The sequence below is a fragment of the Pongo abelii genome, chromosome 10 (genome assembly GCF_028885655.2).
Source record: "Pongo abelii isolate AG06213 chromosome 10, NHGRI_mPonAbe1-v2.0_pri, whole genome shotgun sequence".
Taxonomy (NCBI): Eukaryota; Metazoa; Chordata; class Mammalia; order Primates; family Hominidae; genus Pongo; species Pongo abelii.
In genome coordinates this window covers 66,807,488-66,825,765 of record NC_071995.2, presented here as the reverse complement: position 1 = coordinate 66,825,765, position 18,278 = coordinate 66,807,488, and the positions used below count along the sequence as shown (strand labels likewise).

The 18,278-nt window shown below is 42.1% G+C and overlaps 1 protein-coding gene and 1 pseudogene across 5 annotated transcripts in view; one reads left to right on the top strand and one right to left on the bottom strand.

Annotated features, from left to right (window-relative positions):
- MDM2 (MDM2 proto-oncogene) overlaps positions 1-13,201 on the bottom strand; it is a 42,310-nt gene extending 29,109 nt beyond the window's left edge. Inside the window, exons 1-6 of one of the 5 annotated variants that reach the window (XM_054526250.2) lie at positions 12,837-13,128; positions 12,249-12,319; positions 12,040-12,124; positions 7,722-7,796; positions 4,436-4,569; positions 993-1,042 (exon numbers count right to left, since the gene is read on the bottom strand). In XM_054526250.2, the coding sequence (XP_054382225.1) occupies positions 993-1,042; positions 4,436-4,569; positions 7,722-7,796; positions 12,040-12,120 (340 nt within the window). In that variant the 5' untranslated portion in view covers positions 12,121-12,124; positions 12,249-12,319; positions 12,837-13,128. 5 annotated transcript variants of the gene reach the window in all.
- A 143-nt stretch (positions 13,202-13,344) lies between these two features.
- LOC129049156 (SUZ domain-containing protein 1-like) lies at positions 13,345-17,372 on the top strand (annotated as a pseudogene).
- Positions 17,373-18,278: the final 906 nt, after the last annotated feature.

The window sequence follows — 18,278 nt, the reverse complement described above, 5'->3', positions numbered from 1 at the left end:
AAAAGCAAACTGTGGGACCGGGTGCAGTGGCTCACACCTGTAATCCCAGCACTTTGGAAGGCCAAGGCAGGCAGATCACGAGGTCAGGAGTTCGAGACCAGCCTGGCCAATACGCTGAAACCCCGTCTCTATTAAAAATAAAAAAATTAGCCAGGCATGGTGGCATATGCCTGTAGTCCCAGCTACTCGGGAGGCTGAAGCAGAAGAATTGCTTGAACCTGGGAGGCAGAGGTTGCAGTGAGCCAAGATCATGCCACTGCACTCCAGCCTGGGTGACAGAGCAAGATTCCTTCTCCAAAAAAAAAAAAAAAAAAAAAGCAAACTGTGTACATCTCTTCCCAACTCCATGTTTGTTTTTAGCCTTCAAATGAGAGTATTATACTATGGAAGTCAGCAAGCACATAAATCAGGGCTTTTCTCATGAAAAGTAGGTTGTAAAACACTTACTGACTTATCCATGTATACATACATGTGCATCTTTCTGGAACAAGAACCCAATGCTTTTATCAGCTTATTAAAGAGATGTGACCCAAAAATAACCAGTTAAGAACTGGAAGTAGGAACATAAAATTCCACTTCCACAAACTGGTAAACAAAATTTTGTCTATAACCAAAGAAAAAGACCCATCCTTCATCCTTACAGATGGTCCTACCTAGGTAACAATATTATTTCCCAAAGCCTTCCAATACATTTTCAAGGTAGATCACTCCTAAACAGGAGCTTTTGAAATTATAACCTTTCAAAACAAATCCTAACTCTGATATCCCAAGTCTTAAATTGATGTAACAGGATATTTAACTTTACATTAGAACCTCAGTATAATGTGGTTTTAGTTCATATGTACTTCTAATAAATTTATCATACTTTTATTGTAATATTTAATTAAAGCAACTTTTAAAGAGAATCACAATTATAAAACATGTGCACATAAACAAAAATGTCTTTAAAATGTTTTTATGGTATTTATCCATGATGCTCAAAATTAACTTACCCTGCTGATTGACTACTACCAAGTTTCTGTAGATCATGGTATATATTTTCCTTGTAGACAGAAAAAAAAAATAACAAGAGATGTACATTTTAAAATAAAAACTTGTATTAAGCTGGATTTAACCAGACTTTTACATACATACTTAGTATGAACTACTGCACACATTCAAAACCAAATTTATCATTGGTAAGCTTGTAGGCACTTAAAAGCACAATAATTAGTAGCACAATGATTACATACAGCTACTTTTAATAATTACTGAAGTCTCTCTAGCTGAAAGATTTCACACTGCCAATTCCTGAAATGTGCTTTGTTTGGACTTTACCAGAAGACCCCAAAAAAATGAGTATGCAAGCAGGAAGAGGTTGAACATACTTATTTTCAAACAGGAATGTTTTTAGCTCTGTGCTTAGTAGCAAACTGCCAAAAAAAAGCATTGAGTTATGCAAAATCCATTAAATACAAACTGCCAAAAAAAGTATTGAGTTACGCAAAATCCATTAAATAGGAATTTGATTATAATCTTGACTTTCATCAAGCTTCAACTTCCTTTCTTGATCTTAAAACTTATTAACAGAGGCTGGGCACCGTGGCTCACAGACACCTGTAATCCCAGCACTTCGGAAGGCCGAGTCAGGCGGATCACCCGAGGCCTGGAGTTCAAGACCAGCCTGACCAACATGGAGAAACCCCATCTCTACTAAAAATACAAAATTAGCTGGGCGTGGTGGCGCATGCCTGTAATCCCAGCTACTCAGGAGACTGAGGCGGGAGAATCACTTAAACCCAGGAGGCGGAGGTTGCGGTGAGCCAAGATCGTGCCATTGCACTCCAGCCTGGGCAACAAGAGCAAAACTCCGACTCAGGGAAGAAAAAACAAAAAAAACTTATTAACAGTTAAAGCAGTACTCATTCATTCAATAAATACAGACTGAAAACCTACCTTGTACCAGTCACTGGTACTATGTACCAGACACGGGGGAAAACAAAGAATGAAACAGAAACGTATATGCCCTGATGAAGTTTATATCCTAACAGGAGGATAATTCATTTACCCCAGTATTCGTTGATGTCAAAATGGATTTTTCCTTTTGTTTTTAAACTAAGGACTTATGAGAATGTTTGTCACAAAATATTGTTCCTCACTCAATTAAGAGGAAATATGAATCCCAACTATCCTTTTTCACCCTTGGGAATAAGGATACAGCAACCTAAACCCACAATATTTTTAATTCATATCCTTTTCAAGTCAGTAATTTCTCTTATTTCTTATCTCTCAACATTTAGAATTCAAGTCCAAGGAAATCATACTTCCAAACATTATCCAAAGATTCAATATTCAGACCAGGTACAGTGGCTCACGTCTGTAATCCCAGCACTTTGGGAGGCTGAGGCAGGCAGATCACTTGAAGTCAGGAGTTTGAGACTAGCATGGCCAACATGGCAAAACCCCATCTCTACTAAAAATACAAAAAATTAGCTGGTCATAGTAGTGTGCACCTGTAATCCCAGCTACTCAGGAGGCTGAGGCAAGAGAATTGCTTGAACCCAGGAGGCAGAGGTTGCAGCCTGGGCAACAGAGCAAGACTTCATCTCAAAAAAAAAAAAAAAAATAGAAGATTCAATATTCAATAGGTAAAGAAATCACCAATATACCAATATAGTTATTTTTTAAATTTATAAAATTAAACCATATATACCAAGGCCACGTATAAAATGACAACATATATGGATATTAAACAGAAGTGATTCATCAATAAAAAATGATAATTATAGATACATTTATAATATATATTACATATAATTATATGTATATTATAATATATAATATACAAATTATAATATAAATTAAGAAGCTAGATGAAATTAAATATAGTACTATATTCATAACTAGGTTAAAACACACAGTTGCACATAATACACAAATGACTGGTAAAAATACCTTTTGTTAACAAACTATAGTCCTTTTTTTTTCCTCTACTTTTCTTAGTTTTCTGTCATCTCCTAATGTTCAATAATAATATATACTATGTTTATAATAACGAGGTTGTTTTAAAGTTATAAAATCCCTTGCTCAGCTGAGGAAGTTATCTTTTTTAATAAAATAAAATCCCATTTAATTATCATCTTTTCAGCTATACTATTGAGCATTAAATACTAGCAGAAGCTAGTTAATTGTTTCAGGCGAACGTATTCATTCCATTTATTAATGTAATGGATGCTAAGGCTCAACATAGATTGCCTGTGGTAAACCAAATGTGACAAAGAATTCCAAATGTAGGCTGGGTGTGGTGGCTCACACCTGTAATCCCAGCACTTTGGGAGGCCACGGCAGGTGGATTACCCAAGGTTAGGAGCTCAAGACCAGCCTGGTCAACATCACGAAACCCTGTCTCTATTAAAAATACAAAAATTAGACAGGCATGGTGGCGGGCACCTGTAATCCCAGCTACTTGGGAAGTCGAGGCAGGAGAATCACTTGAACCCAGGAGACGGAGTTGCAGTGAGCCAAGATCATGCGACTGCACTCCAGCCTGGGCCATAGAGCAAGACTCCCTCTCAAAACAAACAAACAAAAGAATAATTTTAGAAATATATATATAAAAAAAATTTTTTTTTCAGATGCAGTTTTGCTCATTGCCCAGGCTGGTGTGCAATGGCGCCATCTTGGCTCACTGCAACCACAACCTCCACCTACCTGGTTCAAGTGATTCTCCTGCCTCAGCCTCCCGAGTAGCTGGAATTACAGGCATGCGCCACCACACCCAGCTAATTTTGTATTTTTAGTAGAGACGGGGTTTCTCCATGTTGGTCAGGCTGGTCTCCAACTCCCAACCTCAGGTGATCCACCTGCCTCGGCCTCTCAAAGTGCTGGGATTACAGGTGTGAGCCACCACACCAGTCCTATTTCTAGAAATATTACCTGGGTTAAATTCTGCTGGTTAAGTGCCATAATGATAGGTGACAATGAAAATGATCTCCAAAATAACTAAGGCTCAAATTTAAGCCTTTACCACTTGGTGGTATACTGTTTCTGGAAGTGACTGGAATGAAAAGTTATAATATAATAGGTACAGCTAATACTTGAATGCTTTGTACGTGCCAAAAACTATGCTTTTTTTATACAACGTCTCTCTTCAAGAGCTTTAACCTCCACATGAAGTATTTAATTATCCCTATTTTATAAATGGGGAAACTGGTTTAAAAAGGTTAATTTACCTAGTCACAAAACTAGTAAATGACTGGGCTAGGTTTCAAACACTGGTTTCTAAGATGCCAGAGCTCAGGTTCTCAAATAATATGCCACAGAGCTAAAAAATTAAGTTTCAGCATGTCTTTAATATGTTTTAACAGCTTTTCTCTGACAAAAGTGAATGAGGGTAGAGGTGAACTGAAATGTTAGCCCAAATGGCTTTTTACAATGGACTAAACTGAAGAATTACCTGTGCTCTTTCACAGAGAAGCTTGGCACGCCAAACAAATCTCCTAGAAGATCATTTGAACAATATACAATATGTTGTTGCTTCTCATCATATAATCGTTTAGTCATAATATACTGGCCAAGATAAAAAAGAACCTGAAATAGAAATATGATTTCTGAGCATTAAAGAAAACTAAATGTTAGTTTTAAATACATTTAATAATATCCTATTTACCTGAACAGGGGTAAACAACCAGGAACCATATCCACAACTATGTAGAACAACAACCATTTTGTACTTAGAAGCTACTTTCGGCTGGGCGCAGTGGCTCACACCTGTAATCCCAGCACTTCGGGAGGCCAAAGCGGATGGATCACGAGGTCAGGAGATAAAGACCATCCTGGTCCCATCTCTACTAAAAATACAAAAATTAGCCGGGCATGGTGGCAGACACCTGTAATCCCAGCTATTAGGAAGGCTGAGGCAGGAGAATTGCTTGAACCCAGGAGGTGGAGGCTGCAGTGAGCCGAGATTGCGCCACTGCACTCCAGCCTAAGCAAGAGTGAGACTTCATCTCAAAAAAAAAAAAAAGCTACTTTTAAGCCTTTTCCATTTAATTTGATGGAAGCAGAAATAACTGCTTCTCTATTTATTTAAGTAAACCTTAAAATGTGAGGTTTTTCTTTCCTTGTAGACTTTAACTCCGCCCAGATACCTAGATACTAACATATTAGGAAGGGAAAAAGGCAGCAAAATAAAAAACTGATAGCCACAAAAAGTTGCAGAAACAAAAATCAACTAAAATATGGCAGTGGTCTGGAGCCACTTAGTAAATAGTCATGAACACTATAAACCCCAATAGCCTCTGAGGTCACCAGAGGAGGAAGACAGAAAAACAATCAATCAATGACAGCTACAAAACAGTTTGAGAGAATTCTGAGAATGAAATAAACCCTCTAAGGTATCAATTTACTCTATATTATGATAAATAATCAAAATAATGACTTTGAACCATTAATAAAAGTTAAATTATATTCCCTGTGCTGCATTAAGACAAGAAGTTGGCAATACATTTTTAAGATATCCAGATATAAACCTATTAACAACTACCTAAATACATACGGCATTTTACAGTTTACAATGTACTTTTGTAAGTATTATCTCATTCTGATATTTCATAGGATTATTATCACTGTATTAGAAATGAAGAAACTGCGTTGGGCACAGTGTCTCACACCTGTAAATCTAGCACTTTAGGAGGCTGAGGTAACAGATCCCTTGAGCCCAGGAGTTCCAGACCAGCCTGGGCAACATAGTGAAACTCCATCTCTACAAAAAAATACAAAAATTAGCCAGGCGTGGTGGTACAAGTCTGTGGTCCTAGCTACTGCAGACGCTGAGGTGGGAGGATCACCTGAGCCCACAAGGTCCAGGCTGCAGTGAGCAGTGATCATGTCACTGCACTCTAGCCTGGGCAAGAGAGTGAGAAACTGTCACAAAAAAAAAAAAAAGAAGAAACTGGCCCCAGCTCTTCTGACTCTTAATCCAATGCTCTTTTTACTACCCATACTAGCTTTCACTACCTTCCTGTGTGTCCCAGAACAAAGATCCTATAACTGAGAACTACATCAGACAATACATACACTACTGTTACATAGTTTCGTATAAGCATTCTAAGTCTTTATGATGGCCTTGGCCAATTTTCTCATTTCTATCTACTGCTAAATCCACGCTTTTTTGTTTCCTTAACTGATTATACAATGATAATAAGGTCAATCCTAAATTAGCCCTAAAAATACCATTTAACCTGTCCCTTTCCTACAAACACTGTCTTTGGATTTAACTGGCTAAGCAGGCATCGGCCTTAAAGGAATATTCTTATGTGACTGTGGATTGGACAGACTGCTGTCCAGCAGTGGGAAAGGAAAAAGGAAGAGAACTTAGATTTATTCTACCAAACATCCTTTAAGGAAGTTTCTAAAAGTATAGCTGGAGAGGAAAAAGAAAAATGGAAGCTCTTCCTGCCCCACTATACTGTCGTAAGAAAGAAACGTAAATGTTTTAAGTAATCTGAGTCCCAGAAACTAAATGGGAGAGACAGAGAACAGGCATATTTCAATCACACTGAAATTTTGCCTAAGGTGGCTCAATCTCTCACTGAAAATCATGCTTCTGTGCACAAATTTAAAGGTGGGGAATGCACTAAAATGCTGGATCCATTAAATAGAATATATGGTCATGAATCAGCTCACCTCTATCCCAGAAAGATCAGTATACTGTACTCATGTATCTCTAGTGCAGAAGTTCTTAACCTGGGATCCAGGGATGCCCAAGAAGTCCTTGGATAGAATTCAAGGGGTCCATTAATTTGGATGGGGAAAAAAAATTCTATTTTTATTTTCACAAACTTCTAACTAGAATTTAGCTTTTCCTTCGATTATAAATGTAGGCAACAAATCACAACAGTATTAATACCTGTGATTTCATGACCAACAAAAATCAGAGGTGTTTTCCTATCATACTGTGCTTATGGCAAACATTTCAAAATATGACTTATATTCCTCACTATATCAAAATTATATTTATTGGCCAGGCATGGTGGCTTATGCCTATAATCCCAGCATTTTGGGAGGCCAAGGCAAGTGGATCACCTGAGACTAGGAGTTCAAGACCAGCCTGGCCAACATGGAGAAACCCCATCTCTACTAAAAAGACAAAAAATGAGCCAGGCATGGTGGCAGGCGCCTATAATCCCAGCTACTTGGGAGGGTGAGGCAGAAGGGCTTGAATCTAGGAGGCGGAGGTTGCAGTGAGCCGAGATCGTGCCACTGCAGTCCAGCTTGGGTGACAGAGCGAGACTCTGTCTCAAAAAACAAAAAAACACTATATTTATTATACCTGCTTCTGAATCTTAGTATTTATTGTGTTAATAACAAAAGCACACATATCACAAACTAGTTTACTATTTTGGTAACCGTATTTTAGTATGTTTCCTTTGTAATTCTATACATTTTATTTCATACATTTAAAAACATGATTCTGAGGAGTCTACCAAAGGGTTCACAGCATAAAATGGTCAAGCACCCCTACAGGGCTTCCATTTATCTGAGTTCCTAGCTGAGAAATGAAACTCGAGTATAATTAGAATTTTCAGCTTTAAAATATAGTCCAAATGACCACAAAACTAAATGTTGCTGCTTAATGAAAAATCCTTCTATATGGCCAATTTTTCCCCATGGTCTTGAAAACTTTTAAGTATGGCTATATGTAACTAGTAAGATACTACTTATCTCTTGATTCAGCTTACCTCTTTCATAGTATAAGTGTCTTTTTGTGCACCAACAGACTTTAATAACTTCAAAAGCAATGGCTTTGGTCTAACCTATAAAGAGAAAAGAACTGCTATTATACTTCCAAAATTATCCCAGAACTATAGGCCCTGCAGCAAACATATCCATCAAGTTCAATAAAGGGGATTTGGAAAAAATGCTGGGGAGGATCTAATTATTATGCAAGTATCATGGAATCATCAAGTATCAGTTGTGATCACAGACAGTATCCAATCCAAAACAGCAAAGATTACTTTTTCCTTCAGCTATTTATATTACCTGCTTACTGCCTTACAACCAACCATAAATTACTGAGATCCAATGAGCTTATTGCAAGCTAACTTAGAGAATCAAAGAGAAATGAATAAATCTTTAGAGTGGGTCCTGTTATCAATCTTCTCTTTCTAAAGATTAGGTTCCTGAAGGCTAGAGAACCTAACTAACTAACCCAAGCTGACAAGGGTAATTAAGAACAGATCAGAGATAACAACCCAGGTCCCTCAATTACAACTCAGCATTTTCTTCCTACTATATCATGCTGCCTCTTACTTAGTCTACATTTCAAATATCTACTTGACAAACATTTATCGAGCTTCTACTATGCACTGGACAGTGGTAGGTACTGCAAAAAAAATTATAAATAAGACATATGACCTGTATTCAAGGAGCCTGCCAACTAGATTAGGGGTCAATTTTTTTCTGTAAAGAGCCAGACTGTAAGTATTTTAAGCTTTTCATACAAATGGTTCTATCTAAGTAAAAAGCATAGCTACTATGTAAACCAACGGGCATGGTTGCATTCCAGTAAAATTTTCTTTACAGAAAGAAAGGAAACTGGCTGGGCGAGGTGGCTCATGCCTATAACCCCAGCACTTTGGGAGACAGTGCTAGAGCTTTGCTTGAGGCTAGGTGTTCAAGACCAGCCTGGGCCACACTGAGAGACTCCACCTCTACAAAAAAATTTAAAAACTAAAACAAAAACAGGTAACAGGCCAAAGTTGACTGACAGGCTAACATTTGCCTGCCCCTTATCTAGAGGTTTTACAAATGGTATTGAGAAAATAATTGCCATGGGGGAGGGGAATGTAATATACTTACACACTTTCTCCCTTCCTTTTGGTTTATCAAAATCTGCAAAACTCAAGTATCTTTACAGCTTGCCACTACCACACAAACTGGTACCTCTGCACCTCTCTTCGATATGCCCCGGTCCTGCGTCTAACTTTAAAATCTGACAGCACCCCCATTGGGGATGCCTTAAAAACAGATTTTTAAAAATTGCCTATTTCCAGCTAATCAATAAAACAAATATCATTTAACAACTGAAAAATTTAAAATACATATAGAATTGAATTATTAATTTTTCTGATCACTTTTTTTTTTTAACTGTGCTTACATACGCACTTTACTTTCAGGCTAAAGAATGAACTCTCTCAAAAAAGATTTAAAAATAACCTTTTTTCTCCTGAATGTGTATTGTATGCTATATTAGCTTCAAATTAGATAAAATAATTCGAAGTAAAAATCTGTAATGGAAGCCAGGTGCAGTGGCTCAGGTCTGTAATCCCAGCACTTTGGGAGGCCAAGGCAGGCAGATCACCTGAGGTCAGGAGTTTGAGACCAGCCTGGCCAACACAGCGAAACTCCGTCTCTATTAAATATACAAAAATTACCCAGGTGTGGCCTGGGCGCAGTGGCTCACGCCTTTAATCCCAGCACTTTGGGAGGCCAAGACAGGCAGATCACGAGGTCAGAAGTTCAAGACCAGCCTGGACAACATGGTGAAACCCCATCTCTACTAAAAACACAAAAATTATCCGGGTGTGGAGGTGGGTGTCTGTAATCCCAGCTACTCGGGAGGCTGCGGCAGAACTGCTTGAACCCAGGAGGCGGAGGTTGCAGTGAGCCGAGATCACGCCACTGCACTCCAGCCTGGGCAACAGACCAAGACTCAGTCTCAAAAAAAAAAAAAAAAAAAAATCTATAACGGAAAGTCATCAGTATATTAGTGACTTAAAAGACATGTATTAATGAGAAAACGGCTATAAAAGATAATAGCATTTGTAATCTTACATTGAAGAACAAGAAGATAAATTACAGGTGAAGATCTAAATATTTGAAAAATTTAAATCTAGAAGAAAATATAGGAATATATTTGCAAGATCTTGGGACAGGAGAGTTCTTCCAAAGCATGATATGAAATTCAAAAGCCAACAAATTTTACTTCATAGAATTGTTCTTAATGGGGAAAAGACAACATAAAATTAAATGCTACATTAGTAAACAACAAAAGTTAAATATACTTGAAACACATAGAGCTACTCCAATTACTAAGAAAAATTTTAAAAAACTAAAAGGAAAATGGACAGATAAGACCAGGCAAATCCCAGAAGAAATAAATGACTTAACAAAACAGAGGCCTGGTGCAGTGATTCACGCCTGTAATCCCAGCACTTTGGGAGGCCCAGGCAGGCGGATCACCTGAAGTTGGGAGTTCGAGACCAGCCTGACCAACATGTAAAAACCCCATCTCTACTAAAAATACAAAATTAGCTGAGCGTGGTGGCGCGTGCCTGTAATCCCAGCTACTCTAGAGGCTGAGGCAGGAAAATCGCTTGAACCCGGGAGGCAGAGGTTGCAGTGAGCTGAGATCTCGCCATTGCACTCCAGCCTGGGCAACAAGAGTGAAACTCTGTCTCAAAAAAAAAAAAAAAAAAAAACAGAAAAGGAAAGGTGCCCAGCCTCACCAAGAAACTAGAGAAAAATGAATTTAAACAATGGCACAGTACCTTTTATCAAAAAAATAGTAATAATAATAAAAGAGGCCGGGTACAGTGACTCACGCCTGTAATCCTAGCATTTTGGGACGCCGAGGCGGGCGGATCACGAGGTCAGGGGATCGAGACCATCCTGGCTAACATGGTGAAACCCTGTCTCTACTAAAAATACAAAAAATTAGCCAGGCGTGGTGGCGGGTGCCTGTAGTCCCAGCTACTCGGGAGGCTGTGGCAGGGGAATGGCGTGAACCCAGGGGAGACAGCTTGCAGTGAGCCGCGATTGCGCCACTGCACTCCAGCCTGGGAGACAGAGCAAGACTCCGCCTCAAAAAAAAAAAAATAATAATAATAATAATTAAAGATTGGTCATATTCAGTATTGGCAGGAGTGAAACTGTTAGAGCCTTTTGGTGAGCAAGTTACCAGTAGCAATCAAATATGAGTAAAATTGAGAACTCAGGAGTTCTAATTTTATAAAATCTTTCTCTTTTTTTTTTTTTTAGACGGAGTTTCGCTCTTATCGCCCAGGCTGGAGTGAAATGGCACAATCTTGGCTCACTGCAACCTCTGCCTCCTGGGTTCAAGTGATTCTCCTGCCTCGGCCTCCTCAGCAGCTGGGATTATAGGCGTGCGCCACCATGCCCAAGTAATTTTTGTATTTTTAGTAGAGACAGGGTTTCACCATGTTGGCCAGGCTAGTCTCGAACTCCTCATCTCAGGTGATCGGCCTGCCTTGGCCTCCCAAAGTGATGGGATTACAGGGGTGAGCCACCTCGCCCAGCCTATAATTCTATAAAATCTTTCTTACAGAAATAGTCACACGGGATGCATGTACAAAGCAGCACTATCTGTAATACTCAAAAACAGGAGGCAATTTTTAAAAAGCTATCAGTAAAGGCATAAATAATTTTTAAAATGGTATACTCATGCTGTGGAATACTATGCAGCCATTAAAAAGAATTCCGTAGACTTTATTTATTGACAAGGATGCAAGTCACAGAACAACTATAGTTTCATCTTGTTAGTACAACAAACAGGACAATAACATAGATTTAAATTCAAATGTAAATATATGTGGGTATGCACACAAAAAATCTAAAAGGAAACATGGAGCAAAAAGACTGGAATTTTCAGGTTTTACTTTAAAATTTCTCTAATGACAAAAATCTTTAAAACAAGCATGAATAATTTTTGTGACTTTTAGAAACCATTTTTAAAAATTAAATACTGGGAGGTCAAAAAGGAAAAAAAAATCAGTCACGTAACAAACATAACTTCAACCACGCTTAACAATGTAATGGAACTAATTTTTAAAGCAAATGTGGCAAATGGCTAAGAAAATACTGACCAGTTCTTAACAGTTTTTAACTCCACGCAGTTACGCCAGAGGTAGCACACTTTAAGCTATGCACATACAATTTCATTTACAGAGCCATGCTACAATTGAGGTATATAAAATTTAGTTTATCACTTCATAAAATAAATTATTCTTAAAAGTTACACGAGACAAAAATACTAACCAGGGTCTCTTGTTCCGAAGCTGGAATCTGTGAGGTGGTTACAGCACCATCAGTAGGTACAGACATGTTGGTATTGCACATTTGCCTACAAGAAGGAAAAAAAAGACACGATGAAAACTGGAAATCATGAAACATCTGTGGAAAATACATCATATATAAAGATCATAAAGCACAGTTAAAACTAAAGCTACAAGCAAGTCGGTGCTTACCTGGATCAGTAGAGAAAAAGTGGTGTGCGTCCGTGCCCACAGGTCTACCCTCCAATCGCCACTGAACACAGCTGGGAAAATGCATGGTTTAAATAGCCCCAGCTGGAGACAAGTCAGGACTTAACTCCTTTTACTGCAGTTTCGGAACGTGTCTGAACTTGACCAGCTCAAGAGGAAAAGCTGAGTCAACCTGCCCACTGAACCGGCCCAATCCCGCCCAGACTACGCGCAGCGTTCACACTAGTGACCCGACAGGCACCTGCGATCATCCAGACCCCCCGCGCCGAAGCGGCCCCGCAGCCCCCAGCCCACGTGACCTTTACCCTGGACTCCCGCGAAGACCTCCGAACTACCCCCACCCCCACCGCCGCGCGAGCCGTCCGAAATCCCGCCCTCCTCCCTGGCGGCGACTGCCTAGCCCCAGTCCAACAAAACCTCCGCAAAGCCACGTGCCCCGTACCCCGCGCCCCGAGCCCCCAGCCACGAACCGCACAAAGGCTGCGAGCGGGCAGAGGCTGGGAACCAGCGATGGAGGGGACACCGTCAGAGCCCAGACCCAAAAGTAACTGCTCGCTGCCAGGCCGGTACCTGCTCCTCACCATCCGGGGTTTTCGCGCTTGGAGTTGGGGGTCCCTCGAGACTCCCCAGTTTCCTTCACGGGGCGCGCGGAAGCACGACGCCCTGGGCCTCGGGGACCATTCCACTCAGGGCCAGGGCACTGGGCGCTCGTACGCACTAATCCGGGGAGGGACGGTGCTCCTGGCTGCGAAAGCAGCAGGATCTCGGTCAGAGGGGTCAGGGCCGCCCCTCGGGCTCGGCTTCTTGCTCCATCGTGACACACAGGGCCACACAGGCCCCACAAGCAGCCAAGCTCGCCGCGGTGCCTCGGTGCTCGCCCCCTACCGCCCGAGGGGAGCGCGCGGGTCGTCGCGTCGCATCCGGGCATTTGTGCGCGCGCACACAACCGGCCCCGCTTCCGCCAATTGAGTCCGGGGCTCGGCCGCACCACCTCCCGGATGATTGAGTGGGGGGTGTCGCCCCGCGGGCGCGGCGGGCTCTGAGGCGGGGTGGGGGTCTTGGCCGCGAGCTGAGCGGGTGGGGCTCGGCCCGGCGCGGAGCCAGCCAGGTTTGGCGCTGTCACACTCCTTTAGCCGTTGCGCTATGTTTGTATTTCTTGTGTTTACACTTCTCGCTCGCGGTGGAAACCGCGACAAATATGGATCTCCGTGTCGCTGTTACCAAAAAGAAACCAAAATTAACAGCTGTTTAATATATTAAGCCCACTCCACCAGCCGCTGGAGTTGTACACAAATGAGTTATTTTAAGGCCTGTTTTTAAAAAAGATTAAAAATAGCACTTAAGGCAGGCTTATACACCGGTGCATACAGCTGCTCTGGTTGGAGAAGAAAAACGCTGGTTACCGTTGGTGGGGAGGGGAGCGGTTACTCCGCGCTTTTAAGAATGTTTGGGTTTGGCTGGGCGCGGTGGCTCACGCTTGTAATCCCATCACTTTGGGTAGGCCGAGGCGGGTGGATCACTTGAGGTCAGGAGTTCAAGACCAACCTGGCCAACATGGGAAACGCCGTCTCTACTAAAAACTACAAAAATTAGCCGGGCGTGGTGGCGGTCACCTGTAATCCCAGCTACTCTACTCCGGAGGCTAAGGCAGGACAATCCCGTGAACCCGGGAGGCGGAGGCTGCAGTGAGCCGAGATCATGCCACTGCACTCCAGCCTGGGCGACAGGGCAAGACTCTCAAAAAAAAAAAAAAAAAGTTTGGGTTTGTTAATCTACACATTCATTATCATTAAAATATATATTTATATATTATGCACTCATTCTGACTCACCTACTTGCCCACAGAGATGTGGCAAAAACGTTTTTGATGCGGTCTCATAAATTGAGGACATAAAGAATTGAGTTAGCTAAACCCAAAAACACAGCCATTGCAAAGAAGGAACACCTTTCTTCTCTGGCCAGTAAGTGATTAGCTCCTTGTGAACAAGGACCTTTTTTTAATAAAGTTATATCCTTCCCTTCTGCAGCTTTTTTTTAATAAAGTTATATCCTTCCCTTCTCCCGCTTCCCAGCCTACCAGAAAGGAAACTTCCTTAAACATAGTGGTCACTCAGTTGATTTAAGTTGATCGCCAATATTATTAACTTAAGAGATTTAATATGTGGCTTTTAAAAAGATTATCTCATCTTCATCAGATCAAATACAGTGGGGTTTCTAATAGACTCAGTGCTTGACCCTGGATGAAAGAAAATCTCAAGCAGTGAGAAAATGTAAGCATGAAAAGATAAGTGATAGGCTGCGCACGGTGGCTCACGCTTGTAATCCCAGCACTTTGGGAGGCTGAGGTGGGCGGATCACGAGGTTAGGAGTTCGAGACCAGCCTGGCCAAGATGGTGAACCCTTGTCTCTACTAAAAATACAAAAATTAGCCGGGCGCCGTGGCAGGCGCCTGTAATCCTAGCCACTTGGGAGGCTGAGGCAGAAGAATCGCTTGATCCCGGGAGGCGGAGGTTGCAGTGAGCAGAGATCGAGCCACTGCAGTCCAGCCTGGGTGACAGAGCAAGACTCCATCTCAGAAGAAAAAAAAAAAAAGAGATAAGTGATAGAGGTTGATATTTGTTAAATATCAAGTGAACGAATGGGTTTGTGCTATAAAAGTTCAGAGACAGAATTAATTGCTTAGTAAATGCTAGGGGCAGTTCAGAAAGGCCTCAGAGATCACACATATTTTGTGTCTTGAAAGATGGTGAGACTTAAATAAAAGCAGAGAATATTCCAGGCACAAGAAAACTATCAAAAAATACAGAAAGGAAAATATAAGAGGACTGTTTGAGATACAATAAATAAATCTGTTTGACTTGCATGAAAGTCAAGAAGAAGTTTTAAGAACTTGGAGTCTCCTTAAATGCCAAGCAAGGAAATTTGGGCTTTTGACAGAGTAGACATTAGGAGCATAAAAACAGGTGATTTGCTTCAAACTGTATTTTAACAGGACCACCAAGAGTAGATTCAGACTCAGAATAGTCGGGCTAGCTGCCTTCTGGACCGACTTTCCGCCTTCTCATTAGCCTTGTGCTTTGAAAAAATTCTCTTGACAAAATTATTAGAGCAGGAAAAAAAGGCAGAACTGATAAGATTAGTCCTTTTCTAATGGAACCAGAAAAGAAGGATCAGAAATGAAGGCAGAAGGGAGAAGCAGGGGTGGGGGAGAGAAAGAGAGAAGCAAAAAGGATTCACTCAAGAACCTGGTATTCAAAACTACGTGTGCCAGCACTACCACAGCAGTATGACTCAGTGTCCACCTAAAGCATGATGATACTGCTTACCAAAAAAAGTCTGGAGGGAATGAAAAGTTGGGTTAGTTTTAAGTAATGTGTCACAGAACAGAATTCAGTGGTAAAAAGCTTAGGCTGGGAACAGAGCTTGAAACAGCAAAGGAATGAGAGGAACGACCAAAAAGCCAAGGACCATATAGTGATGTCTGAAAAATCAGAATCAAGTAATAATATTGAATACTGCAAAAGTCAGAGAAAATGTGGAAATAAGAAAGCAAGCGATCTGGAAAGTGGCGAGTAAGATGGAATATGAGGAGGTCGCTGAGAGCTGAGTGGAGGCAGCAGACAGTGGGGAAATAGACGTCTGGAAAAAAAACTGAAGATCACACAGAAAGAGAGCAGGAAATCCAAATCTCCCAAAGTGCCCATTGTGATTCAGGACGATAGTTTTCCCCCAAGAGCCCCTCCACAGGTCGGCATCCTCAAAAGGCCCACCAGCAACGGTGTGGTCAGCAGCCCCAAGTCCGCTAGCAGGCCCGCCCTTCCAGTCAAGTCCCTGGCACAGTGGGAGGCCGAGTACACCGAGGCCAGGAAGTGGATCCTGGGCAGCACCGGCCCCGAGGAGAAGCAGGAGAAACCCATCCTCGATAGGTCTTCCTCTGATCTTCTTCCCTTCAGGCCAACCAGGATCTCCTAACCCGAAGACAGCAGGCAGCCCAATAATGTGATCAGACAGCCTCTGGGTCCTGATGTGTCACACGGCTTCAAACAGCTCAGATAAATGCAGTCAAGAAGAGATGGCGCGACTGCCGCGTCAGCGCGTCCTGGGTCGTCCGCCAAGGGTTGCGCTGCCGTGGCAGACAGCTGGACTTGAGCAGTGGGAATCTGACTTACTTCCCTGGTGATCCCCGTTGCTCCGCCCACTGTGACCTTGAACCCCATGCACTGTGACCTCCCCCCTTCTCCTCCTCCCCACTGTGATTGGCACTTCGACAAGGACTGTCCCAAGTCAATGGAAAGGGAAAGGGTGGGGGTTAGGAGAAGGTTGGGGGGAACCCACCAATTACTCAGAGTAGAGAGTCAGACAGGGCCAGCAATAGCAGTTTATCATGCTCATTAATTTGGGATTTCAAAACACAAATGAACTCACACCTACCTACCCCCAAGTGCATGTCATCACTTAAAAAGTGAGTTCCATTTGAAAAAAAAGAAAGCAAACTATCTGCTCACTCTAAAAGCAGTTGCTATTGTTTGTGACTTTGCCATTTAAAAAAATACAGACCAGCTGCTGCTGTTTGCTTGCATTCCACAGTTATCTTGTGTCACTTTGCCCTTATGTTGTGCGTACTTGAAGTTTCTCTAGAGGCAAACTGCTTATTTTTAGTAGTGTTGTTCTTGATGCCCAAGAGGTGTTCCAAGAGGTTGAGATACTTTGAGTGTCTTTATATTCTTTGGGACATAAACTCTGCAAACAAGGCTCACACCTGTAATCCCAGCACTGTGGGAGGCCAAGGCTGGAGGATCTATTGAGGCCAAGAGTTTGAGACCAGCCTGAGCAACATGGCGAAACCCTGTCTCTACAAATTGCAAAAAAAATTAGCCAGCCATGGTAGCACTCACCTATAGTCCTAGCTACTTGGGAGCCAGAGCTGGGAGGATGGCTTGAGCCCAGATAGGTTGTGGTGTGATCCTGCCACTACACTCCAGCCTATGTGACAGAGTGAGACCATGTCTCAAGGAAAAAAAAAAGTCTACAATAGACTTATCTTGACCCAAGGGCCACTTTGTACTTGTATTTATTAGTCATAAGTAATCTTTTGTCTTTCTTTTTTTTTTTTGAGATGGAGTCTCACTCAGTCACCCAGGTTGGAGTACAGTGGCACGATCTCAGCTCACTGCAGCCTCCACCTCCTGGGTTCAAGTGATTCTCCTGCCTCAGCCTCCCGAGTAGCTGGGATTACGAGCTTGCGCCACCATATCTGGCTAATTTTTGTATTTTTAGTAGAGACGGGATTTCACCATGTTGGCCAGTCTGGTCTCAAACTCCTGGCCTCAGGTGATCCACCCATCTCACGCTCCCAAAGTGCTGGGATTACAGGCGTGAGCCACTGTGCCTGGCCACAACTAATCTTTAAAGCATGGTGAAAACTAAACAAGATTTAGCTCAGAAACCGTGTTTAGAATGCTGAGTTTCACAATATTTATGAGACTATCTAAAATTACAGAAGTAGTTCAAATTCCATATGTCTTTCCAAACATCTGGAACTGAGTAGTGTTATTTAAAAAGCAAAATCCGGGCTGGACGCAGTGGCTCATGCCTGTAATCCCAGTACTTTGGGAGGCCAAGACAGGCAGATCACTGAAGGTCAGGAGTTTGAGAACAGCATGTGAAACCCCGTCCCTGCTAAAAATACAAAAATTAGGCAGGCATGGTGGTGCAAGCCTGTAATCTCAGCTGCTCGGGAGGCTGCGGCAGCACAATCGCTTGAACCTGGGAGGCAGATGTTGCAGTAAGCTGAGATCGCGCCACTGCACTCGAGCCTGGGTGGCAGAACAAGACTCTGTCCTGGAAAATAAAAAAGTAAAAAATAGGCCGGGCATGGTGGCTCACTCCTGTAATCCCAGCACTTTGGGAGGGTGAGGCGGGTGGATCACCTGAGGCCAGGAGTTCGAGACCAGCCTGGCCAGCATGGCGAAACCCTGTCTCTACTAAAAATACAAAAAATTAGCTGGGTAT